General features: G+C 42.5%; 1 protein-coding gene across 15 annotated transcripts in view; it reads left to right on the top strand.

The window, feature by feature from the left end:
* The window catches only part of NCOR1 (nuclear receptor corepressor 1), a 147,772-nt gene that overhangs the window by 101,496 nt on the left and 19,094 nt on the right, over positions 1 to 27,182 (top strand). For 12 of the 15 annotated variants that reach the window (XM_057535237.1, XM_057535226.1, XM_057535236.1 and 9 more), the window contains 14 exons: positions 1,866 to 2,061; positions 7,833 to 7,993; positions 12,382 to 12,502; positions 12,595 to 12,696; positions 13,048 to 13,148; positions 15,664 to 15,832; positions 16,823 to 16,963; positions 18,257 to 18,340; positions 18,834 to 19,090; positions 19,367 to 19,727; positions 21,418 to 21,645; positions 23,721 to 23,930; positions 24,363 to 24,512; positions 24,855 to 24,962. In XM_057535237.1, coding sequence (XP_057391220.1) covers positions 1,866 to 2,061; positions 7,833 to 7,993; positions 12,382 to 12,502; positions 12,595 to 12,696; positions 13,048 to 13,148; positions 15,664 to 15,832; positions 16,823 to 16,963; positions 18,257 to 18,340; positions 18,834 to 19,090; positions 19,367 to 19,727; positions 21,418 to 21,645; positions 23,721 to 23,930; positions 24,363 to 24,512; positions 24,855 to 24,962 — 2,389 coding nt within the window. The remainder of the gene's footprint in view (positions 1 to 1,865; positions 2,062 to 7,832; positions 7,994 to 12,381; positions 12,503 to 12,594; positions 12,697 to 13,047; positions 13,149 to 15,663; positions 15,833 to 16,822; positions 16,964 to 18,256; positions 18,341 to 18,833; positions 19,091 to 19,366; positions 19,728 to 21,417; positions 21,646 to 23,720; positions 23,931 to 24,362; positions 24,513 to 24,854; positions 24,963 to 27,182) is intronic. The other 3 variants (XM_057535231.1, XM_057535227.1, XM_057535233.1) reach the window with 2 other exon arrangements.

Genomic DNA, 27,182 nt, shown 5'->3' with positions numbered 1-27,182 from the left:
CCATGTTGTAGCACATATCCGATTCTTCTTCCATTTTAACACTGTATGTATAGACTACATTTTATTTATCCATTCATCTGTTGGATACATCATTGCTTTTTCAAATGGATTCATCGTGATAATTGATTGAAATGGTCATTTCCAATTAAGGAAAAAAGAGAACTATAGTGCTCTAGCCATAAATGTTAGTAAGTTCTGTGTTTGTTTTGTTTTGCTATAAGACAATAGTAGAATAAGTATATAACTGGGTTTTGAATATTTAGAATAAATTATAGAGGTTGTGGTTAACTTTAGTATACAGTTCCAAATCTAATTTTATTTACATTTTACCTTATTAATCTCTATGAGTTTGACTCGCTTTTGATCCTGAATTCCAGTCTTGGGTATTGATCTTTTACTTAGTTATGTTCTAGCTCTTGCTTTATTTCAGAGGATAAAAATTTATTTCGTCTCACATGACAATATGTGAAAGTTAAGTGTGTGCTTATGATAAATAGGCTCACCAAAAAAATCATTAAGCATTTGCTCATTCATTGATTTACCCAAATGGACATTTATTGATTGTCTGCCTAGTTCAAGATAACATTTTTCATGCTGTGTGGAATATCATGATCTCTGACTTCAGAAAATTTAGCGATTGGTCTTGATAATAAGACATAGAAAAAAATCATAATAAAAATTTAAAAGAATTAAAATGTGATGCTCTCTTAGGTTGAAAAATATACTATGGGTGATTCAGAGGAAGGAGAGCTTCCTTCTTAAAGAGACACTTAAAGAAGACTCCATGTAGGAAATAATGTTTTGGTTGGACCAAAACAGTTCATTTCGCTTTATAGCAAAAGGAAGAAAGCCATGTTTACATATAAGCTAAAGCACAAAGGCAAGAAAATTATGTGTGTATTATGGGTGCAGTGAAAAACCCTACTTATGGCAGCGGAGAAAACTCTGGAAGTCTTTAGATAATAGGTTCTAAAAGAGTCAGATCTCTGCTATTCCCAGGACTCTAGTGTTCATGAAGTGATGGACTGAGTTAGGGGATGTTTATTTAGTGTTGGACAAAGCAGCTTGGGTTCCTTCATGAAGTGGGAGAGACAGAAAAGAAGCAGAGAAAACAAGCATCTAATTGCAAATTGTGGCGAGTGCTGTGTCCTGTGAAAGAGAGGGAGGGGGTTTGCAGTATGTTTTGGATGGTTAGGGACGGCCTGTCTGAAGAGGTGACGTTTCATTTCCGTCCTGAAGAGGACTGGTATGTTGGTATGTTAATGAATTGGTTGTGGGAAGAGAGGAGATGGAGTCCAGGGTGGCCGCCAGGTTTCTGGCTTAAGCTGCTGTGGTTCTGTTTCGTGTGATGGAGATCACTGTAGGAGAAGCATTGAGTTTAGCAAATGAAAAGTTCTGTTTTGAATATAAGTTTTGAGGTGCTTTGAGATATCCAAGTGGAGTTGTTAGGTAGGCAGTCTGTGAGTGTGGAACTTGGAGGAAAATGTATTAGAAATAGAAGTTTATGAGCCATTAACATACAGGTGACATTTAAATCCATAGAAGTGGGTGTGAGCACCTGTGAGAGGGCAGAGAGGAGGGTGGGACCCAAGCCTGAGCCACTAGGGACTCAACATCGTGAGTTAAAAGCAAATGGAAATATTGTGATTTCTGTTTTGATTTCTCTTACCACAACTTTGGGATTTATTTTGTGTTCAGATCTGAAAGTAATTATTTAGCATTTTAAGCATTATGCTTGAAGATTTGATTAAAAAACGGTAAAATCACTTCAAGCAGTCATATTACAGAAAGAAGCATTACTTGCCACAGATGGTAATTACTATTTTGTTGGTCATTGGCATATTTAGATTTTCTTCTTCCTGTAGGTTTCCTGCACCCCATGTAACATACCGATTGGAACTCCAGTGAGCGGCTTCGCCCTCTACCAGCGACACATCAAAGCCATGCACGAGTCGGCGCTTCTGGAGGAGCAGCGGCAGAGGCAGGAGCAGATGGACCTGGAGCGCAGGAGCTCTGCGAGCCCGCGTGGCGCCCCCAAGAGCCCGAGCAGAGAGTGGGAAGGTAGGCAGCGCTGGCGCCACGGGGGGCTTTCCTGGTGGGAAGCAAAGCTGCAGTGTCCTGAGCGCTTAGGAACTTGATTTATGGCGCTTGTCCCTCACAGGTAAAACCTTTACGTTGACCTCAGTTAAGCTAAAGAAGGCCAGTATCACTGACCACAGAGGAATGACAGTAACATTTTCAGTAGTCTTGTTGTTAATGTGAATTTTCTGATATTCACCTTAATGCTGGATGACTGCATAAAAGCCATGCTTTACGCTACATTCATCGGAGTTTTCAGAGTGAGAATTGTCCTGTCCTCCAAGCAAATCAGAGTAACATTCTAAATCTCTGATACGACAGGGGACAGCTTTGTGTAGCATATAGCCAGTCAGACCTTGACTTACCCCTCGCTCTGGCCGTGGGCAAGCCACTTGACCTTCTCAGCTTTGGTTTTCTCATCTGTACAGTGCAAATAATATATCTGTCTGTCTAATCTAGCTATATCTCTGCCTTGCCAGGATTACAACCTGTAAGAAAGAATGAGCATTCAGTATTGTTTTATAAGACATGGCTCAGCATCATTTTATGTACAATATAATAAGTAATAGTAGTATATTCGTATATGCATAGTGTAACAGATACCATGAAGGTACTGTTATTGTTGTACGTCACTGTTATTTCAAGTGACAGATTTGAGTTGTGCGTGCTCTTTTTAGTTGGTACATGATACACTTAGTTTCTTTTAAAAAAAGAAAAAAGGGAGCGATTTCTAAATTTTAATAACTTCTTCTGGCATGGTAAGAAAATGGCACATGTATTCTGGTTGATAATGACTTACGGACTATCCAGTATGCTATGCTTAGTGTATGAGACTATTAAAGTCTTCTCTGATTATGATTTCAGTTTTTGTAATGATTCAGAAGACTGTAGTACCTGACATAGATAAGAGCTATTAGCTGTAGAACACCATGCATTTCAAGGGCTATTTAATATAAAAGAGGAGCTGTGCTGCTTAACTGACCCTGCCGGCTCCCCGCCCCTGTCACACCAGTAATGACTTATTAGTTACACGACACACTGAACCTCTTATGTTAGAGTTTCACGTATCAGATTGTTAGTGTTTTAAATATAAATCTTATGCTATTAAAAATGTGAACCAGAGTGATTAATACCCACCAGGGCTGTGTGTATAATAGGTGCTAAATGAATATTTCTTGAATGGAGGTAAAAAAAACATTGTTAACCTTTGGGCTTTTAGTATATTGCCTCTAGGGAATCCTTAATTCCTAACTCAGTAATTGACATAATGTATACTCAGTAATTACATGTTAAAGGAATGATTAAATGAAGTAGGATAAAAATGGATTTAGCAGAAGTGCTTGTCTTCAGTTATGAGAAAATCTGTCATTATGAGAATGAGAAATTATAGAATAATTCAAAAGTCTTTTGATCTATTCCTTACATAAATGATTTAGAATAAATTTTTTAAGGCAGAATTAAAATGTAGAAAAAATAACATTCAAAGGTATTTGCTGAACTCATGCTAAAGCTTAACATTATTCAGGTGACAATATCTGGGTCATTCTAATATGTCTGTATTGTATAGTTACTTTAGGACCTCAGTTTCTTTTCTTGACCTCCTTTACGAGATGGGTTGTATTTGGTAGCGGGGGAGACTGAACTAGGCTAGAGCCGTAAATTCTGAGACTCCAAACTGTGACTTGCATTTCTCCGTGATCAGTCACGTTAATTCATGTGGTTTAGATCTGAATGGTACCCTTACTTTTAATAGTGATGCAGTGGTCTTAAAACCAAACTGTCATTATATATTTGATCAATATGACACCAAGGTGTTTGTTAATAAGACACCAGTTTGGTTCAGGGTGACTCTCTACAAACTGGGATGGTTGATTACATTTTATCCCAAGGTTAACTTTTGTTTTAGCAGATTAATCTAGCTCGTATGTTCATCCAGTAATTTATTTAACAAGTGCCTGAAGGCTCTCCTGAATTTACAGCTATCCTATGTTTCGCTTAAAGGATAATCTCCCAAATAACATTTCTATATTTGCAGTTAACTTGCTTGTATGTAGACTGTTTGATATAAATGAATAGTTTATAAGATGGTAAGTATAGTGAGAAGAGGATTTACGTATAAACCATCACCAAACTGGTATTGTCCACCTGAGGTAGGACCACAGTTTTGGCTTTTCCCTTCATGGGCTCATTTAGAAGGCAACAGGCAGCACCTGTTGTCCACCTGTTTGATTGTGTTCACCTTCTCTTAATATCAATGAGACAGGTGGCTTAAGCCTTTCCACTTGTAGAAAAGCTTGAAAAAACCTCAGAGAAAGATTGTTTTCATTTTCCAGTAACGTCTACACACATTGACTCCTGCTTTAGTTGGAAACCTTTTTTCTACAGGGAAAGAACTCAGACTTTACACATGTAGAGAGAGAGTTAGAAGTGAAATTCTAATGCAGGTTTTAAAATCTATCCAATCAAAATAAGAGTCAATGCCTCTGTGCAACTGAATCTAGTTTATTTTGTTGTTGTTGTTTCTTAATTTTTTCAGCTGAGTACATGATGATTTAAATAGCTATATTTAAAACCATCTAAATTTTCACCTTTTTCTTTAGCACTATTATGACAAAGTGTGTTTTTCCTCATGATTATAAAACAATCAGACACTGAATATATGTAATATATATTGCAATGCACTCTCATGTTAAATTCTCTAGAAAGGGAGAAGTGATATTCTTTTAAAGTTGGTTTATTTCATAAATCTGCACAGTATTAGGACACTTAATAATCTAATTCATTATATTAATCCTTCAGAGAAGGAACGGGTAACATCATCTTGATGGTTACCCCAGAGGCATCTGAAATTTCTACACCCAGTGCTCAGGGAGACACCATTGCACTCAGGATGGTTTAGAGCTCAGGGCCAGGAGTTGCACTGCTTTCGAAAAATCTCCAGCCTTGGTTGGGCAGTTAGGTGTGATTCTTCTGAGCCTCAGTTTCCTCCTCTGTCAAATGGTGTTAATGATCTCATTAGTCATGAGGGCTAAACGAGATACTTCTGTAATACACAGTGCTCTGCCCATAGTACAGATTCCTATTAGCTGACATTACAGTTGTTGTTTCTGGTTTTAAAAAATATCTTAGTTAACTAAAGAACGTTTTAATTGTGCTGATGAGTCTCTATCTGAAAGCAGTCACAAACCATCCACTTAGAAGTGAAATGCTGGAGACCTTCTCTTTAGAAGGGGCCTGTGAGGATGCCCAGTGTTACTTCACTGCAGTGCAGGAAGAAAGAAAGGAACCAGTAGGGCTTCCCTGGTGGCGCAGTGGTTGAGAATCTGCCTGCCAATGCAGGGGACACGGGTTCAAGCCCTGGTCTGGGAAGATCCCACATGCCGCCGAGCAGCTGGGCCCGTGAGCTACAATTACTGAGCCTGCGCGTCTGGAGCCTGTGCTCTGCAACAAGAGAGGCCGCGATAGTGAGAGGCCCGCGCACCGCGATGAAGAGTGGCCCCCGCTTGCCACAACTAGAGAAAGCCCTCGCACAGAAACGAAGACCCAACACAGCCATAAAAATAAAGGAATTCCTTTAAAAAAAAAAAAAAAAAAGAAAGAAAGAAAGAAAGGAACCAAACAAGAGGTTTAGCTGCTGAAGGGAGAAGACAAGTTACGATTCACAGGGTAAGATTATTCACCTAGGAAGCCTAAGAGAATTAACTGAGAAAGTTATTAGAGCTAAGAGGAAAGTTCATTAAGTTTCTCAGAAAGAATTGATATACAGAAATCTATGACTTTCTTTCTTATATATCTGCAGTAATCAGTATATATAAATATATATATATTCCCATGTATATTAAACAGATGGTTTTCCTCACAACAAAATATAAAATACCTATGAATACTTTTTATGAAATTATGAAAAATGACCTATATGAAAACATCTAGGTTCCTCAATTAGACAGCTCATTATAAAATGTCAAGTCTCCTATAAATACAGGAGATAAATTTAATGCACGTCCACTGAAAATTCCAGTGATATTTTGTTTGGGGAGGAAGTATTCAAAATGATTTTAAATTTAGATTTATCTGGAAGAATAAATGGGTAAGACTAGGTAAGCAAAAGAATAAAAAATGAATGGGAATTTGTTCTGGCAGACATTAAAATGCCACAATTTAAAGTGGTTTGGATTACAGATGAGTTTTTACTTTCTTCTTTGTGCTTTTCTTATTTTCCAAAATTACACTATGTCGATTCACTTAAAAATAAAGAAAATATTGTATATTATATATATAATTATATATATATGTGTGTTTTTACTTTATGTGGAATAATTTTCATTAGCATTACTACAGTAAAATTCATAGTTTTATAAGCTTGTGTAGCCTTTAAAAATTATTTTGATCTGTATCTTTTGAAATCCTTCTTCCATTTCTTGATTACATTTATTTCTCTGAATATTAAGCAGTGGGCTTCAACAGGCTAATTATAAGAGCTGAAGTCCTCAGAGTTCTGGCCTCTAATTCAGGCCATACTTGAATTCACAGAATGGCTGGATAATCTGATGTTTGCCTGCTGTGGTCTTTTATTGCATGTGAAAATACTTGATTCTCCTAATGAGAGGAAAGAGAAGTTCTTTGTGATTTGAAAGAAAAAATTGTAATTGAATTTTTGAGGATTTTATTAGGTCACAGTAATGATGCTTACACAGAAGATTTAGATTTATAGGGGTTTTTTAAACCTCTCTGTGGGTGGATTCCCCCCCGGGAATTTTAGATGTTGATAGTAGTGTATACTTGGATCTGCCCCTGGATGGTGTGGGCTTGGTCCTTTCACACTTACTATTTTAATATGGGGTTCTTCCCTTATTTTGATAGCTTTAACTTTCATAGGAAAATCAGTCGCCTACATGCCTTATGCTGAGGTCACACGTGCTCTAGCACAGGAAGCACAGGTGCACAGCACCACAGCGAGGTCAGCACCACCGTGTAGGCTCTCTCCGACAGCCCAATGTGAGTGCAGCGCGCTGTGGTGTCCCACCAGGTAAATACCGCTCCTCTGTGCCGTGGCTGCTGGCCATCGACCTACACGTGATGACCTGGGTGGTTCACTCCCGGGATGCGCCCTTGCTGTTTCAGAATGTCTCTGCGTTCCATCCTCAGTCGTATTCGGTTGAGATGCACTGGGCCACTGGGAGGTTTGTGCTCATCCATGTGTACTGTGGTGTTGACTGCCTTCTTTTAAGAGTACATGTACTTTGTAAAAAATCTTGAGATCCACCCCCCTAAAAAAAATTCAAGTGTCTGTGAGAGTCAGAATCAGCAAATGTTTCCAAATTATGCAGGATGCAAAGAGGATGTATAACTGGTGGTTGTCAGTCAATCTGTATATTCTCCAGAGTTGTGGTATCAGCTGTTCCTAACAAACACCCTTTTTCTGACCTCCATTGTGAGGTCCAAAGAGTGATGGAGAGAGAGAAAAAATTGTTTGCCACTTGCATATGCTGAGCAGAAATAGTTTGAAATGGACGTCAGCCTGAAAGCTCTGGTTTGCCAGGGAGTTGAGTATTTCAACCTCACAAATACCATTTGTGACCTGAGTATGGATACAGGTTTAATTTAAGTGAAAGAAATTTAAAATAGAAATGTTCATCCTCAACTACATCTTGCACTTAATAGTTTAAATGTGATTGAAGAAACAATTGAGATAGGTGGAATGTCGCAAACTAGGAAATTGACTATTTTAAATAACGTTTTCTCCCTTTTGAAAGTCCTCCAGCCTGCTCCGCATCAAGTGATAACTAACCTCCCTGAAGGGGTTCGGCTTCCAACAACTCGACCCACGAGGCCACCTCCTCCTCTCATCCCATCATCCAAAACCACAGTGGCTTCAGAAAAACCATCTTTTATACTGGGAGGCTCCATCTCACAGGTAAAAGGGCGTCTCTTCCCAGTAGATGGCCTGTTGTTTTTTGCTTTGGTAAAAATTGTCCCTCCTTCCCATATTAATTTGTCAGAGTCCTAATAAATAAAAATGTGTCTATTTATGAAGAGACAGTGACCTGAAAATGCAGCAGTCGCTTTCTATTCCATACCACACACAGGAAGTTTATTCGAGTCATGTGCCCAGGTTGAGTGGCGGTGGCACCCGTCTGGTTTAGCTTGGGAAAGGTGCGTGTGCCCTGAAGTGTAGTGTAGCGTGAAAGGAGATGGAATAGTTTCAAGTACTAGAGGATAACTATTTTAAAGGTTCTAATATTAAATTGTAGATGATTGGTAAGCCCTAGTTTATTCTGACCTTGGCCTCTCTCTCTCTCTTGACGTGGTCTGATTGTAAAGCCTCAGTCAGGTTGACTGACGTTCACCACCAGTGACCGCGCCCCCATTGGGCTGGGGGCCGTTTCTGCCCCTCCTAGGCTCTCTTCCTCCACTGCCTCAAGCGCTCTCTGTTGTTGTAGGTTAGTTCTGCCTTTTCCAGAACTGGATATAAATGGAGTCTTACAGTGTGTGCTCTTCTTTGTCTGTCTTCTTTAACTTAGCATTAATGATTTCAGGGATTCGTCTAGATTTTTTTTTTTTTTTTTTTTTTTTTGGCTGCATTGGGTCTTTGTTGTTGCGCGCGGGCTTTCTCTAGCTGCGGCGAGCGGGGGCTACTCTTTGTTGTGGTGCACGGGCTTCTCATTGCGGTGGCTTCTCTTGTTGTGGAGCACAGGCTCTAGGCGCGCGGCTTCAGTTGTTGTGGCACGTGGGCTCAGTAGTTGTGGCTCGCAGGCTCTAGAGCGCAGGCTTAGTTGCTCTGCGGCATGTGGGATCTTCCCAGACCAGGGCTCCAACCCGTTGGCAGATTCTTAACCACTGCGCCACCAGGGAAGTCCCCGTCCAGGTTTTTGTGTAATCAGTAGTTTCTTCCTTTTTATTGCTAAATAATACTCCATTGGATGAACATACCAATTTGTTTATCCATTTTCTTGATGATGGAAACCTGAGCTGTTTTCTGCTTTTTGGCTGCTGTAAATAAAGCCGATATGAACATTCTTATACTGAGCTCTTTGTAGACGTGTGGTTTCATTTCTCTTGTATAGGCCCTGAGAGCAGAATGTCTGGGTAGATGTATGTTTTACTTCATAGTTTTGCGGAGTGACTCTACAGTGCCACTGCCACCAGCACAGTCTGAGTTCCACTTGCTGTTGTCATTCTTTTTTATTTTAGTCATACTAGTAGGTATGTAGTGTTCCACTCTGGTTTTATTCTGTATTTCCCTGATAACAAATGATGTTGAGCACTTTTCATACACTTATTGGCCATTTGTACATCTGATTGTGAAGTGACTGTCTTATTATTTGTTTTTATTGGACCTTTTAGTTATTAGGTTGCAGAAGTTCTTTATACATCACAGGTGAAAATTCTGTTTTTTATATACACACACACACACACACACACACACACACACACACATACTTTTTTTCCCTCTATTTGTGGCTTGTGTGTTTTGATGCGTAGAAGTTTTAAATTTTGATGGAAGTCCATATACATTTTTTTCCCTCTTATGACTAGTTCTTCTTCTCTATAAAATCATTGCCTGTTTCAAGCTTGTGGAGATTTTCTCCCAGGTTTTCTTCTGAAAGCTTTATAGTTTCAGCTTTTATATTTAGGTCCATGTGAAACTGATTTCTGTGTACAGTGTGAGGCGAGGACGGGCCTCATCCATCCGTGTGGATCTGCGTTCCCGTGACGTTGGTTGAAAAGTCTTTTCTCTCTCCCATTTGCATGTTTGGGTCTGTTTCTGGACTCTGTTCTGTCCCATTGACCTACTTGCCCGTCCTTCCATCAGCACCAGTCTTGGTTACTGTGGTTTTTATAGTAAGTCTTAAGATCATGTCGTATAAGTCCTGCAGCGCTCTTATTTCTCAGGATTGTTTTAGCTCTTCTGTGTCTCTTGTATTTCCATATAAGTTACATAATCAGTTTGTCAGTTCCTACAAAAAATTCTGCTGGGATTTTGGTTGGTATTGCATTAAATCTGTAGATTAATTCTTAAGAAAATTGAGTCTTCTAATCCATGCACATGCTTGTCTTTCCATTTATTTAGGTCTTTGATTTCTCTCAGCAGTATTTTGTAATTTTCACTGTAGAGATTTTGTACATGTTTTGTTAGCTTTACTATCGGCTAATTTGATTATTTATCATGTATTTTATGTTTTTATAAGCGATATTTTAAAAATTTTCCTTTTCTGGTTCTTTCTGGTGTATGAAAAAAGTTGATTTTTATATCTTGACCTTATCTCCTGTTACATTTACTTACTGTTTCTGATAGGGTTTTTTGGTTTTATTTTTGGTTCTTTTGTGGGGGGTAGATTTCTTAGGACTTTCTCTGTATGCGTGTCGTCTACAAATAAAGACGGTTTTACTTCTTCCTTTCCAATCTTTATGCCTTTCCTTTTCCTTGTTTTATTAAACTGGTTAGGGTAGAACTTTTAGAACAATGTTTAATAGAAGTGGTGAAGAGATTATACTTTGCTTGTTGCCCATCTTAGGAGGGAGGCATTCAATATTTCACTCGTAGGTATGTTAACTATAGACTTTTCATAGGTGCCCTTCATCAGATTGATGATGTTTCTGTATATTCTTAGTTTGCTGAGAGTTTTTCTTTTTCTCCAATTCTTATACTTTTCAACTTGAGAATTTCTATGTGGTTCTGTTTTATGATTTCTTTCTCTTTGTTGATATTCTCTATATGATGAGACATCATTTTCATACTTTCCTTTAATTCTTTATGCATGGTTCCCTATAGTTCATTGAACTTATTTATAATAGCTGACTTAAAGTCTTTTCCTAACAAGTCTAAAGCCCAGGGACAGTTTTTATTCACTGCTTTTTTTTTTTTTTTACCCTCCTGTGTATGGATCATACGTTCTTATTTCTTTGCATGTCTTGTAATTTTTTGGTTGAAACACATAACATAATGTGGAACTCTGGAAATCAGATTCTCCTTTCTCCCTAGGATTTGTTGTTGCTGCTGCTGCTGTATACTTTTGTTGTTGTTTATTTGAACTAATTCAGTAAAGTCTGTATTCTTGTGTCATGTGTGGCCACTGAAGTCTCTGTTTGCTTAATTAGCGGTCGGCTAGTGATTGGACAGAGAGTTCATTGCCCAGAAAGAGTAAGTTTCCCAGTCTTTACTGAGGGGCTCTGTGTGTGTGTATGTTGGGATACGCCTTCAACGTTCAGCCAGGCAGCGGACAATTCTGCCTTAGTCTTCACTTCCTGCTTTCTCAGAGCCTTGAGGTCAGCCAGCGGTGAGAACGCATGGCCTTCTTATGTCTTCCGTGGCAGGTACACAGCCTTGCACGTGCACTTGGCCTTCTAGGTTCCTAGGAAGATGTTGGAGCTTTTCAAATCCCTTATGAATATCTCTTTCCTTAGCTTTTCCTCTTAAGGTTTTTGGTTAGCCTGTTTTTTCACCCTAGCTGTTCTCTCCTGCCTCAGCCAGTGGAGAGGTTAATCCATTGACTCTGATTGTTTTTGACAAGGCTGAACTTTCTTCCCCACCACAGTCAGGCCAGAAAAGACAGCTTTGCAAGTGGGTCTCTCAGAGAACCATCAGACCAGTCTGATAATGACAGTTACCTGGGAATGATAACCCCAATCTTTCCCTTGTGCTGTCTGCTGGACTGCTGGTTTTCACCATGATTGAGGGCTGTGGGTTCTCAAGGCTGAGACACAGCTGGCGGGGTCGGGGGGGTGGGGGGCGTGGGAGGGGCAGCAGAGCAAGTCCAAGTGTCACAGAGCTCATGGTTCTTACCTGGGTTCTGCCAATTTTCTTGAATAAATGCTCCCAGGTTTCTACAAGCCTTTGGTTAAAAGGTTGGAAAAGAGTTCTTTATTAAAAGGCTGATTCTTAAAATTTTTGCTAGTTTTCTGGTTGCCTTTATGGAGGAGGGTTTTTTGGAAGTCCTTACTCCACCATTTTCATTGGTGCTTCTCTCCCATAGCATTTTTACGAGGGATAATGTTGTTAATAATAGTAGCTTACATTTTGCGTGTATGGTTAAGTGCTTTTATTTATGTAATTTGTTAGTAATGCATATTATCTTCATAAAATTTATGGTAATTTTGGAAGACATATCTTGCTCCCTTTAAAAACTTTTAAAATTAAACCAATCCTGTGTCAGGGATTTTCTTGCTTTACAAATACCTATTCTTAATTTTGGTGGGGGTGGGGGTGAGTGGTAAGTTTTATAAACAGAAACGTGTACCTTAAATATATAGCTGACCTTGTGAAAAGACAGTGTTATTCTAGTCCTTTAACATTATTTTTAGGGAACACCCGGCACTTACTTGCCTTCTCCTAATCAGGCCTCCTACGCTCCCGAGGCAGCGAAGCCCTCGGCGGGCTCCATCTCCCTGGGGCTGCCGCGGCAGCAGGAGGCCGCCAAGCCAGGTCAGTGAGGAGGACGGGGCCGTCTCTGCCTTTGTAGCGTCACAGTCAGGGATTCAGCACTTGAGCTCACTTTCTCTTGCTTTGGTCCGTAGCTACTGTGCCCTACATCAAGCAAGAAGAGTTTTCTCCCCGAAGCCAGAACTCACAACCTGAGGGTTTATTGGTCAGAGCCCAACATGAAGGAGTGGTCAGAGGTAAAATATGCTGTTTGGCAGAAATACTAAACTCTGGTCCCCAATAAATATGTTAAAGGAAGTCATTAATGTGTTTTAATGATGATGGGCTCTTAAATTAGAGCCTTTAAATTCTAAATGTAAGTTTTCTTTCTGTATAAAAATGATTTAAAAACTGAAATTTCGTATTTCTACAGTCATTTTTCATAATTGGAATATTATTTTAAAAGTACATTTCAATAAAACAAAAACGATTCTTTCTGTGCTGCTGTTTCCGCTCTTCGAAGTAGGGGCTGATTTTGTTTGCTTGGTTTTTTTTTTTTTTTTGCAGGTGCAGGGGTGTGATTCGCTAATGATTTTGTTTTTATTCAGGTACCACAGGAGCCATTCAAGAAGGAAGTATAACTCGGGGGACTCCCTCCAGCAAACTTTCTGTGGAGAGCATCCCATCCCTCCGGGGCTCTATCACCCAGGTTAGTTGCGCTCATTCATGAGAAAACCAGAAGTGATGTCTCGAGCGTGTTGGCTGTTCTAGCAGTAGTTTTGTGACTATGTTGTTCGTTGTTCTGGGTTATGGAACAGGATCTCAGTGATGATAAACCTCAGATCTATAAACCGTCTGCAGAGAGACAGTAATGTGATCATTTTGACCACAAGCCATATCATCTGTACTGTGGTTCATTTGAAAAGGTCGATTATTTGCAACTTGGCAGAAGAAACAAGTTCTAATTGATGTAACTCTCACTGTCTTCCTGGCAAAGCTTTTACCGTGTGTTCAGCTTAAATAGAAATTGAGAGGAAAATCATTATAAATTGTTTGCTTGCTTTGCCCCTTCTGAAAAGGAAGGTCTGTAGTCTCAGGAAATATGGATGGTGTTGACAGAAGCACCAGAAGTCAAGTATCTTCTTCTAATTTTAGGCTAAGGTGCCAATTTTGATTAATAAAAGGTCTTTCTTTTCCTCAGTTAGATGTTAATTTTAGTTTGAAATGTAAAACAGTCCTTAGCCTCTTTATTAATGTAGATCTGGAAAAGGAAAATTCTATTTTGGGAATTCACTGTAAACAGGATCCTGTGCTTTTGTGCGTGTGCCTGTCACAAGCTTTCTGTTCTGTTCCTCTTCCTTGACTGGTGTTTCTGTTCCCTAGGACAGTGATTGTTAAAGTTTGTTCCGCAGAGCAGCAGCAGCAGTGTCACCTGGGAAGTTGTTAGACGTATAAATGCTCAATCCCTGCCCTAGATTTCCTGCAGTCTCACCCATGGGGGCCGGGTCCCAGCAGTCTGTGTTCTCCAGCCCTCCAGGGGTTCTGCCGAGCGCCCATTCGAGAGCCAGCACTAGGACCCTGCTGACCGAGTGTAGTGTGCCCCGGGGCAGCAGCAGCACCTGGGAACTCGTTAGAATAACGCAGAGGTGTCAGTCCCTGCTCCACACCTATGGAATCAGAATCTCCATTTTTTTAAAAAAAATAAATTTATTTATTTATTTATTTTTGGCTGCGTTGGGTCTTCGTTGCTGCGCACGGGCTTTCTCTGGTTGCGGTGCGTGGGCTGCTCTTCGTTGCGGTGCGCAGGCTTCTCACTGCGGTGGCTTCTCTTGTTGCGGAACACGGGCTCTAGGTGCGCAGGCTTCAGTAGTTGTGGCACGTGGGCTTCAGTAGTTGTGGCACGTGGGCTTCAGTAGTTGTGGCTCGCGGGCTTAGTTGCTCTGCGGCATGTGGGATCTTCCCGGACCAGCGCTCGAACCCGTGTCCCCTGCCTTGGCAGGCGGATTCTTAACCACTGTGCCGCCACGGAAGTCCCAGAATCTCCATTTTAACAAGAGTCCAGTGATTTCTTTCTGAAACATGGTTATAGAGCATGTGGTGTGTAGTGATCTGGAAAGTTACACACTAACTCCTCAGATCTCTCCTTTCACATTTGACCAAAGTTATCCAGTCCCCTGATGTTAGTTTTCAGAATTAGCAAACACTTTAATATAAATAGAAGAAAAATAAATGGCCTATGCATCTTATTTTTCCTTCTTCATTTTCGCTCCAGTATCCAAACTGGATACAGAATGAACTGGATCAGGTGAGGCTGGGCTTTGCCTGTCAATTTTCAAATCTGTCTGTCTGCGTGACATGAGCGCTTCCAAAGAGCGTGTGAGGGTTTCTGGGTGTTCACCACCGAGCTCACCTGTCGGCTGCACGAGCAGCCGCGTGGACCCCGTCACTGTCCTGCAGGGACACATGGGTTCAGAGTGGCCTCAGTGGAGTTATGGGAACACTGAGTTTCGGAGTGTGTGTGGGCTGGGGCTGGCTCCCCTCTCTCATGCAACCCAGGCAGCTCACTTTGCAAAGTGTTCTACACATTAGGTTCCATGAATGCTTCCCTTGAAGGAAGGGTAACAAGAACCGTGGCCATAGGCGACCCAGAAGAGGACTAGTGATGGTGAAAACGCGGATGACGTAACCTAAGCTGAGTCACATCACAGCACGGGGGCATCTGAGTTTTCTGTCCCCTCTTATTGATGGCCAGAGGTCTAACCCAGCAGACAGTTTAGTAACTGAAAGCTCTTTTTCCCTCTTATCACAATATGAGAGAAGGTCGTGGTACTTTAATTTAAAACTTAATTTGTTGACTTATTTTTCTTAGAGATTTTGTAAAAGGTTTATTACATTTGCGTGATTTTAGGCCTCAAGACACATTTTGTTTCTGAGAGTTAAGTACCTTCGTAGAGGTTTGACTTTGAGGTGGGGAAGAAAGCTTCATCAACTCATATACCTGTTGGCATTTTAAGAAGTTTTGTATGGCAGGGTTCAAGGACCAAGGTACAGTGTTTCTTTAAGTTTATAAAACGTGTGTCTGATTTCCCGTCATGTGCTGGCCTTTCTTATTTGAGGACATGGCTTGCTCTTACTCTCGGCGTGGCAGGTTACATTTTCTGAGCGTCTGTGTTTCCTGTAAACTCGAGTGACGCTTGTGGTGCCTGTGTTTGAATTGATGACAGGGGACCCCGGCTCTGTCCCAGGCTGGCATACCAACTGAGGCTTTGGTAAAGGGACCCATTTCTAGACTGTCCATTGAAGAGAGCAGTCCTGAGAAAGGCCGAGAGGAAGCTGCATCCAAAGGCCATGTTATTTATGAAGGCAAAAGTGGACACATCTTATCTTACGATAGTAAGTATTGCATCTCCACACTGAAGCCAGTGTTGTAATGTGTGACTAAGGACATGGGTCTGGTTCCCTACACGCTTGCTTTGGAAAAGTTAGTTTTCCTTCCCTGAGCCCAAGTTTCCTCTCTGTAATGTAAAAAAGGGTTAATACTAGTACTTCTCGTGAAACTTTTGTGAAAAATTAACTGAAACAGTCAATGAAAAGTGATTAACAGTGCAGAGCCCATAGTAAGTGTGCCCTGAGTGGTAGCTAACATCGCCAGCTGTGATCATCTGATTTAGCCTAGGAAAAGAATCTTTGTTTAACTTTAATAGAATCACTTTTATTTTAAAGGGGTACCTATTTTATGTGTTAAGAATTAAGGAGTAGATAATAGTCTGATAATCCTAGAAAGAGTATTGAATTTAAATGCTGCTTAAATATAACGATTTTAATGTCTGTCTGTATGTAAGCATTTAATCTTTAGGTGTATCCTTAAGTTTCAGTTTTAAATTGCATGCTGTTCTGAGTAGTGAGATGAAATCTCACGCTATCCCACCCAGGGTGTGAATCTCCCCTTTGCCCACTGTGTCCACACTGGCTCGGTCAACAGTGACTTTCGTGAACCGCAGTGCTGTGTTCAGTGACCCTGATCTGAGCTTTCAGATGTCAGGATCCCCTTCCAGCATTCTCATAGCCCACTGTCCATAGTACCGCTTACCGTGTGTAACCACCTGGTAATTTATCTGTATCCGCCACTACTGCTAAGTTTCACGAGGGAAGGGACTTAATTTGTTAACCGTATCTGCAAGCCTAGTTTATGCCTGACACTCAATAAATATATTTGAGTGAATGAAAACATTTTTATAAATGGCATCTTCACAGATGTATATAGTAGATTAAGACCAGTTTTTATATTTTTTGTGTGTGAGATTATGAAATTTAAGATAACTTATTTACCATACAACAGGCCTTGGGCTCTGTCCGAGCAATTCTTGTGTCTATGTCCTGCAGATATTAAGAATGCCCGAGAAGGGACGAGGAGTCCGAGAACAGCTCATGAAATCAGTCTCAAAAGAAGCTATGAATCAGTGGAAGGAGCTCTAAAGCAAGGGTTGTCCATGAGGGAGTCTCCTGTGTCAGCACCGCTGGAGGGTGAGGTGTTGTTTCCAGAATGCTGTTCAGATACATTGAATTTCGTATAGTAAATTTCCATTGTTGAGTTAGGTTGTATTCAGTCTCTGTCGTTTCAACCTGAAATTTGTATTTATATCAATATATAAATGAAACTCATATAAATATATTAATATATTACTAATGCACGTAATATGAAATATACAGTTAATATATTAACATGAAATTTATATTAATGAATGTTTAAACTTATGTTCGTATCTACATATAAATCAAGTGGTATGTGACAGTGGAGGGAAGTAAAAATTAAACATAATTGGTCATACCATAGGTAACTGTTAGAATGCTCATATAATTTGTAGATTATTCCTGTTTGAGTTAAGTGAGTTTAAAAATGTGAAATTCATCATGAGAACTTTGTTTTTATTGTGAGGCAGATAGAGTGGTATAATGGACAGAGCAAAGACATGTATTTGAATCCTAACTTCACTCTTTCCTGGTGAATTTCTCTGTGTCTGTTTCTTGCTCTGTAAATTAAGGGATTGTACCTACCATTGTGTGAGGATTAGAGACAGGTGTGCAGTCTTGTGCTGAGCATGTGACGTGCATTCATCAAGTGATAGCTGTGGTTTTGTTTTGTTAATGGCTCACTTTCCTTAAATCTTAACCTGCCTCAATTATTTTATTTTAATCTAGATAAAATACTAAAAACAGGGTAAGGACTCCTCAATCTTGAAGGCCTGTGAAATTTTCTAAGAGCTGGATTTTCTCTGTAGTAAAAAAAAAAAAAAAAATCTGACTTTTCTTTTCTTGATTCAGATTTGTTGGCAATATAACATGAAACTTCTTAGGAGGTTATTTACATCTCTTTCATTTTGATTTGCATGTTTCGTTTAATATATTTTACCTTTTTCTGAGGTATCCATCTTTCATGTTTTCCCCTTCTCACAGGTATATTTCAGAGCTAAACAATGATTTCCAATCCCTCTATATTTTCTCTCACCTTGATCAAAAAGCACTGGGTGTTTAGATTTAGCTTTGAAAGTGTTGTTCTTTACTTTTTGACCTATAATAGATGTCTTCTGTGGCCATTTTCTATTTGGGAAAATGTTTAAAAAGAAACGGGTGATGTCATGTTGGGTACTTCCAACTTTTGTTATTTTTTCCATGATATTCTTCTGAATAGTTTGCAAATCTAAAATGGGACCCCTTTCTCCATGGAGCTTTTATCAACAGTACACCCTCTAAGAACAGTGCGCGTGAACTGACATCCGTGTTGTGTCTAACTCCAGAATTGCCTCCTTGTTTTGAAAGGGCTGATCTGCCGAGCGTTACCCAGGGGGAGCCCGCACTCTGACCTCAAAGAAAGGACTGTGCTGTCTGGATCCATAATGCAGGGTAAACATCTTGCTCGTTTGCTTTTATTCATTGCTGCCTCACCGGCAAAGTAGTTTGAAATTAATGTGCAGGGTGTGATATCTGAAAAAGATATCTGTTTTTCAAGATATCTTCCCTTTTGAAATATTAGATATTTAAATCCTTATTATAACTCTTCTTCTCTGAGTTACATAGTCTGTTGGAAGATGATAGTTGCCTAATCTTTGAATATAGAGACACCTTCATTATGTAAGAACAATTCTGTGATTGTGATGAGCAATGTATTAAATCTTGAACAACACCGCCCCCCCCAAAAAAAAGAATGGCCGATGAGTATTTATTTAAGGATCTTTTGTAAACCGAAAATCGATTAGAAACTGCAAGATGGCAAGGCATTCATTTTTTTATATTGCGGTAAATTCTGTGCAACAAAATTTACCATTTTAACAGTTTTTAAGTGTATAATTCAGTGGCATTAATTTAATAAGCATGTTTCTTGAATCCTTTTTTGAAGGCACACCAAGAGCGACAACTGAAAGTTTTGAAGATGGCCTAAAGTACCCCAAACAGATTAAGAGGGAGAGTCCGCCCGTACGAGCGTTTGAAGGTGCCATCACCAAAGGAAAACCTTACGATGGCATCACCACCATCAAAGAGATGGGGCGCTCCATCCACGAGATCCCACGGCAAGATGTTTTAACTCAGGAAAGCCAGAAAACCCCAGAAGTGGTGCAGAGCACGAGGCCCGTGGTCGAGGGCTCCATCTCCCAGGTAGCCACTCCGCTTCAGACTGCAGTGCGACTTAATGATTATCAGTAGTTCTTAAAAGCATTACAAGCGTCAGGTCTCTTGGAAGGAAACATGAAGGTTTGTGTGTGCTTTACCCTTAGTTGTTCTGGTGTTGGGAGAGTGTGCAGCTCAAGCTTAGTGGGCCTGTGATGGAGACCCACACAGACAGCAGCCGTCGTTGCCGCGAGCCCGACGTGGCCTGCGGTGGAGAAGCGGCTGAGCTGTGGCTTCCTGTGACGCCTGTCTCTTTCCCTGTAGGGCACACCCGTCAAGTCTGACAGCAGCTCAGGCCAATCCGCCATCAAGCACAACGTCAAGTCCTTGGTCGCGGGGCCTAGCAGACTGCCCCGTGGGCTGCCTCCACTGGAAGTCAGGCCAGAGAGCATAAAAGCGGTCGAACGGGGGAAATACGAGGACGTGAAAGCAGGCGAGCCTGTGCGTTCCCGGCACACGTCGGTGGTAAGCTCTGGCCCCTCGGTTCTCAGGTCAACGCTTCACGAAGCTCCCAAAGCACAGCTGAGCCCGGGGATTTACGAGGACGCCAGCGCGCGGCGGACACCGGGGAGTTACGCCAGCACTGCATCCAGAGGCTCGCCCATGATGAGCAGAGCGCCCGATGGTGTGTTCCTCTCGTGTCCTTGTCTGATCGTTTGTGCTGTGCTGTCCACCTCCGCCAGCAGCACACATCCCAGTGTTGGCTCCAGGTGGTCGAAAGCGCTGTCGCTTGTGCTTGATGCTAGGGCTCTGGAAGGCTGGCTGCCAGATTAAGATAGGCATAATTGTAGGTAAAATGCCTAATGTTTTAACTAAATGCAGAGTATGATGGAGTCCAGAAATGCTCGAGTAAGTAATGCTTAGAGTAGGTTTTCAGCTAACGCGTGAGGTTTTCTGGAAGTCAGTCTGCACTGCTGGCTCCTGGGCGCCGTCTGGCGTGGTGGTTGGACATTTAAGCTGTGGAGGCAGGCTGCTTCGGGTTGAATCAGGGTTCTCCTTGCTGTACTAACTTGGACCCGTTCCTCAGGTTTTCTGTGCCTTAGTTTCCTCATCTGTGAATTGGTGGTGTAATACTAAGGCTTATTACCTCATTGGATTGTTCTGAAGATAAAATGAGGTGATAGGTTTAAAGGGCTTTGAAAGAGTAGTGCCTCTTGTGTAGGAAGGACTCAGTTACTGTGCACTATTGTTACAGTTGGTACTGCTGTTAGCGCCACGACCCCACACCTCCTTGGGGTTTATGCTGCTGGCAGGTAGATCAGTGAGCTGAGAGGCATGGTTTTTACCAGGTGGTCCCTGAAGCAATCCAAGGCCCTTAAAAATGCTTCCATTTAGCATTTTTGATTGTACTGCAGTACTCATTTATTGCTGGGCTTCTGTGCAGGGTCCCAGGCTGGACTCTGCGAGGCTGTGGGCGTGAAGGATGTGGGCGGTGGGAGAGGCGGCACGGAGGGAGGAGGAGAGGAAAGTGCCTGTTCGGGGGCACGGAGTGAACCCAAACCTTGTTGGCTCTAGTTACGAAAGAGGAGAAGTGCCCTGCAGAGGGAAAGGCTCTGCAAGTTAGAGCAAGTTAGGGTGTGAGGGGATGTACTAAACCAGCTTGATTTCTTGGTTTTGACAGGCAGGTTTGTGTGATCATAGCAAAGTTGATATTATCAAAATCTGAAGGATTAGGTGGTGCTGACGGTTGCACAACATTGTGTGTGTATTACTGTCACTGAAGTGTACCCTTTGTAATGGCTAAAATTGTAAATTTTATGTTCCGTGTGTTTTACCACAATCATTAAAACGATAGAGGGTGATGGCTGGTAGCACTGATGGGACGATCAAGCCTCTCTGGATACCGTCATGTAGAGAGGAAGCAGCTGGGGCAGGGAGGAGACATGCTGGTAAGAAAGTCTTTGTGGACGTACAGAGCAAGGAAACACAGTGTAGCCTAGCAGGGGGCTGGTAACGCAGGCGGAGAGTAAGCTGAGGTTTGGTACATGCAGGATCAAGAGAAATTAGAATATCAGGTCGCGGAGACAACAAAACAGTGTATAGTGGGGTTTAAAGAGGAGTGTCGAACGTCATTTTCAGTCTTAACGTTAGGTGGTAAACTGGGCTGTAATCCAAAAGGGGGCAGTCTCCAAATCACAGAGGTGCCTGCCAGTTCGTCACATTTGCATATTCTGCGAGATTACTGTTATGTGTTTAGTGGGAAGAGAAGGTCAAAATACTATACGAATATGGTCTGTATTTGAGTGGTTGAGAAATAAATATTAACAAGTTTGCTTAAGAATTTGTGGTGTTGGCCCCTTTTTTTTTTCTTGCAGTTACGATTTCTTCTAGCAAGCCTACCAATCATGAAAGGAAATCGACACTGACCCCTACCCAGAGGGAAAGCATCACAGCGAAGTCTCCAGTGCCTGGGGTAGACCCTGCAGTGAGCCACAGCCCTTTTGAGCCGCACCACAGGGGCGGTGCCCCAGGGGAGGTTTACCGGAGCCACCTGCCCGCACATCTGGACCCAGCCATGCCGTTTCACCGGGCTCTGGATCCTGGTAAGCACCGTGTGCAGTAATAACTGAAAGCAAAGAAATAACGTACCTGTGTGCCTTTCTAGACTTTCTGTTTATTAAAGTACAGTCCGCAGACAGTTGCATGTGTCATTAGTGTATATAGTTCAGTGAATTTTCACAGACTATACACCCCATGTAACCAGCTCTCAGATCAAGACACAAAATATTACCAGCACCCCTAAAAGAACTAAAAATACTAGGTATGTGGAAAGCTCTCTTGTCTGATGGCATTTGGTTAAGCTGACTGGAAAAGTGGGTTAATGTGAAGAACTGTTTTTAGATGACACATGCATACATTATATGTTTCAATTTACAACAGAGACATGCATTCACCAGTGTTCTGATCTCAGGTCAGGGGCCACTGATTAAACCTCACCACTGTCTTTCTTGTATAAATGATACACCTCCAGGTTTGGTTTTTTAAGTGAAGTTAGAATTTAAAGACACTTCAAAGCAATCTAAATACAGAATCCTTCTAGATTTTTTCCCAGTCTTTTAAAATTATCTAGTCCATACCTAATTCAGCTTCTATGCTGAGTCTTTCCAAAGCAGTCAGCTTAGTTTCTGGAGAAACCACTTTTTTCGTTCTTCTCTCATAGATTTACAGATTTTTTCATTAAGTTACACAATTACAGTAGCAAGTACAGCTGGAAGGAACTTTTGAACAGACACCACTGACTGTGAGTAAACATGGCTTTGGTCAGTGTAGAAGCGTGTAGGTTTTCTAGAGAGCAGCCTGCACTGGGCACGGTGACGCTGGGGACGCCGGGCAGTGGGCTCTGCACAGGGAACGGAGTCCCATCAGCAGGTTGGTGCAGAGTCTCCGCTGGGCTCTCGTGACGTCAGTACCATCACGTTGTCGCCTGAGGACGTTCACTTTCAGAGGAGCCCACACCGAGTTCTTCAGGGCCTGTCTCCAGAACCGAGGCAGAAGTTCCCACTCACACAGTCAGCTGACACATTCAGCTGGGAGTTTTAGAGGAAGGGGACGCAGACATTCCCGAAAGCTTGTCGTTTGTTTTTCTAGGGAGAACATACTTACATATATATATATATGATAGTTCCTTCAAGCTCTCAGACAGAAGCAAATGTTTATACTTTCATTTAGTGTTTATCATAGTCCTTTATTTCATAGCAGTTTCATTTGCTTGCCATTTTTGAGCTTGAGCTGGATGATCAGTGTTTTGAGGATAGAGGCATTACCTCCTTTTATTTCTTCCAGTTTTATTGGGATAGAATTGACGTACAGCACTAAGTTCCTTGTGTGTATTCTGCTCATTACCACACCTCCAGCTTCCTAGCGTCTGTGTCACGCTCTAACCTAGGGTTAGAACAACTACAGCCTCGGGCCAGAGCCTGCTGCTGCCTGCTGGTGCAAGTAAAGTTTTATTAGAACACAGCCACACCTGTCTGTCTATATTTTGTCTGGCTGCTCTCACACTGTAATGGCAGAGTTGAGTTGGTACGACGGAATGGTCCACAGAGCCTCAAATGCTGACCACCTGGCCCTTTGCTGGGTAATCTCTGCTTTAAACAGACACGCTAATTAAATGCTTGTAGACTAATCATTCTTAGCCCCAGAAAAGTAAAGTTACTATCTGTTACGAAGTGTTTTCACGCATATTTCCATTTCATTGTATTAGATGATCGGTACTATAAAAAATAATTTTATTTTCAAACACAGCTTTTGTAGACTTCAGGTGAAAAATCTAATAAAGTTCCACGTCAAATATTGAAAATGAAACTACTGGAGAATTTTTTTTAGCTACTGTTCTAGTGGTAAAAAGGTTAATACTCTTGTTTTGTCTAGTCTGTCTTCCGCCTTTCCACTACGTCTGACATTAGAATATTTATATTCACGTTGCTGATATGTCAAGGTCTAAAAGGAATCCACCAAAATCCTGTATTCCCCTGACCCCCGGCCCCATGACAGCTAGAAGTTGATTGTGCACATAGCTCAACAGATGGTTTTTTTCCTTATTTTTTCTGTGGGTGATGTTTGGCAAATGAGTTCTACCCAGACTAAACTAAATGCCTGTCTCTCTTCTCTCCCTCAGCAGCTGCTGCTTACCTGTTCCAGAGACAGCTGTCACCAACTCCAGGTTACCCCAGTCAGTACCAGCTCTATGCGATGGAGAACACGCGGCAGACGATCCTCAACGACTACATCACCTCACAGCAGATGCAAGTGGGCCTGCGCCCGGACGTGGCCAGAGGGCTGTCGCCCCGGGAGCAGCAGCTGGGTCTTCCGTACCCAGCCACCAGGGGTGTGTGCCTTTGCAGACTCGAGCGTGCGCGCCCAGGCTTTCCTAGGCACTCTGATAGATGCCTGGTGGGTGGGTGATGGAAAGGAAGGAAAGCAGGCCGCTCCTTCTCTCCATAGCCATTAGCCCAGGAAGGCAAACAAAGTGATCCATCGAGGTGGGCTGTTTTGGCAGTACTGAGATATTGAAACCAGACCAGTGTGCCCGGGGTTTGAAGCCATGGTCTCACCAGTCTCCCTCCCTCTTTCCTCTGTCCACGTCTTTGGGTGCTGGTGTGGGCTGCAGTACTTCATATCCTTCTCTAGATGGAGATGGTCTTACTGTATGCAAATTATCATGGGGTTTTAGAGATAAACAAAATTAAAAAGCCAGGTATAGTTCTGTATCTTTAGAATAACAAATAAAACATAATTTTGTTGTATTTCTTTTGAACAGGAATCATTGACCTGACCAATATGCCCCCAGCAATTTTAGTGCCTCATCCAGGGGGAACAAGCACTCCTCCCATGGACAGAATCACTTACATTCCTGGAACACAGGTCACCTTCCCTCCCCGGCCGTACAACTCTGCGTCCATGTCTCCAGGTGGGTCTGCGCTCACCCCTTGCTGGTGTGAGCGACGTGCTCATGTGCTGGCAGCAGAGCCCTTGGAGGTGTTTGGGGTCCTTTTCCCGCATTTGGTCTGCAGTTTTCCATTTAATATTAGTTATCGTTCCTCTGCGCCGTCTGTCCCTAGATACTCGGGAGAGATCTTGGGAGCTTGTGTTATGCTCCGAAGTCACCTGAGACTCTTAATAAAACACACTTCCTACAGCTCAGCTTTGGAACTTTCTGAAAATCTTTCAGTCACTTGAGAATGTAAAACTTGTCTGACGCACCTGTACGTTGACGTTGTGTCCTCAAGTTGCAGGTTTGTGTGTTTTCCAGGACACTCGACACACCTCGCTGCTGCGGCAAACGCTGAAAGAGAGCGGGAGCGGGAGAAGGAGCGGGAGCGCCTCGCCGCAGCCTCCTCGGACCTCTACCTGCGGCCAGGTGGGCGGGGGGCCTCGGGCCTCGGGCCTCGTGCTCGTGCAGCAGGGGGCGCCGGCGCGATCTCGCGACCAAGAGTTATCAGGCAGAAGGCGGTGAAGGCACTTAAGTGGAGGTGCTGTGTGGGCTGGAGTGGTGCAGAGGAAGTGGCGTTTCCACGATGACGGTGCTGTGTGCATTTGGCCCCAGCAGTTGGGTCTGCAAAGACTGGACACAGGGCTCATTGAAGCCGAAAGTAGCCCAGGCGAAGGCTCACGGGAGACGAGTGAAGACGGGTGTGTTGTTGAGCTGGCGGTAAAGGAAGAATGGACAGCATGGTTAGAAGGTTGTGTGACGGTTTGAATTACGGTCCAGTGCAGGAGGCAGGTGACGTGGTCAGAGGGGCATTTGCACGGGAGCAGCTTGAGATGGGTTAGGACCCGGGAGGCGGGCGTGGGCTGGTGCCACGAGGACAGTGAGACCATGTGTGTCGTCCCCGTGTCTCCTGAGCTAGGTTGACACTGGGAATGGCCAGAAGGGAGGTGCTTGGATGAATATTGTTAAGGTCAATCAGAAGGACTTCACAATCACTGGATGTGGGGGGTGAGGAAGAGGTGAGAAACAATATTGGTCTGCGCTTCAGATAGAGCAGGATTAGTGAAAGCAGAGTGATAGTGATTGTTTTGGCCGTAGCTAATGTGACGTGTCTTTGGAAGGTGTGTTCTTATCCATGGCGTAGTTGTCATTTTATAGTCTGTGAAATCAAACCATTGATCATGTCCATGTTGTCAGATACTCAGATCAGTACTTAGGAGAACAGACAGAGCACGGAGATGGTGACTGAGAGTGGAGAGTCTGGCTTGAACAAGATATCAGGGGGGCAGGTGTGCATGGAGGAGCAGGTCTGTCCCGAGATGTTTCTGGGAGGGCTGCTAGAGGTGGGTGGGGGCAGAGGGGGCCAGAGACCCGCCTGAGAGGTTGGTACAGAAGCAGAGGGTGTCACATTCCCGTGGCCACAGCCGACAGACCCCCTGGATTGAGGAGGGGGCCGAGGCCAGCAGTCACCTCTGACTTCCTCTTACCATTCCTGGGGATTTACCTCAAACGAGTCAATGGTTGCAAAGCCTAAGTACGTTTAGATGTAACTTGTTGTCTGTGTATAATTTAAAGAATCACTAAGTGTCTGACCATAGGAGATGCTTTAATGAATCATGAGGTAGCACCATAATATTGATTATATGTTGATTGTATAGAAACCACGGGAATTGATTTAATTAAAGAAAGCCAAGTAGAACTTATACATAATTTTTTTAGGAACTGTATCTTAAAAATGCTTGTGATCCCACTGATGAATAACATGCACATTTAAGTCAATAAAATACCATTTTTCTCCATCAGACATTTGAAAGGTTGATAAATATCCTGTGTTGAGGTGTGTGAAGAAACACTGATTCTTACACATTGTCAGTGGCAGTGTAGACAGGGATAGCTTCTTCAGAGATGGAAGAACGGAAATAGTAACCCCACTTCTAGGAATGTGCCCTGTAGGGCACTCAGTACCAGTGTGAGGTCAGAAGGGAGAAAATTGCTCAGAAGGCTGTGCTAGGCGCCTGCTCCGAAGTGAAGACAGGGGTGTTTGCTAGAGCTGCTGGCTCAAGTGGGAAGGTCAGGGTGAGGCCGAGAACCCCAGGAGGTGGGGGAGAGGGTGATGAGGGGGAACCTGAGACCCCGTGAGTGAGGGGGCTTTGCTGTGGCAGAGCCTCGGCCCGGCGGAGGGGGCCACAGAGCTGTGGGTGGGGGGCGGTCTCAGGCCCTGCTGCAGCACGTGTGCATTACTTGCATTACGATACTTAGAGAGTTGTTGCAAACTTGATTTTGGAAATGAGAAACATGCCAGAGTTTGAGGAAAAATCTGAGAAACGAACGTACCTGATTTGTATTAGTGCTTCATTATTGGTGTTATTTTTATTTCTCTTTGGATTCAAGATAGAAACTTGTCACCAAAATGGAAATGACAGTAAATGGTAGCTGATGATTTTGTTTCAAGTTACTAGTGTGGTTTTATTGCATCTTTATTGGAAAACTCTTATAGAATTTATTTCTAGAAAGGCCAGAAAGCAGGGTAGCAAGTTTCTTCCCTTGTTTTCCTTTCTCCTATTTAGGAATATGAGGAAGGCAACGATCCCCCAGTGCTGCCGTCCAGCCTCTTCCTTATGGCTTGTTTCTTTGTGCCTCTGCCCTGCA

This window comes from Balaenoptera acutorostrata, chromosome 20 (assembly GCF_949987535.1).
Source record: "Balaenoptera acutorostrata chromosome 20, mBalAcu1.1, whole genome shotgun sequence".
Classification (NCBI taxonomy): Eukaryota; Metazoa; Chordata; class Mammalia; order Artiodactyla; family Balaenopteridae; genus Balaenoptera; species Balaenoptera acutorostrata.
Note: the sequence above shows the minus strand (reverse complement) of the source record. Positions and strands in the feature narration are given on the sequence as shown.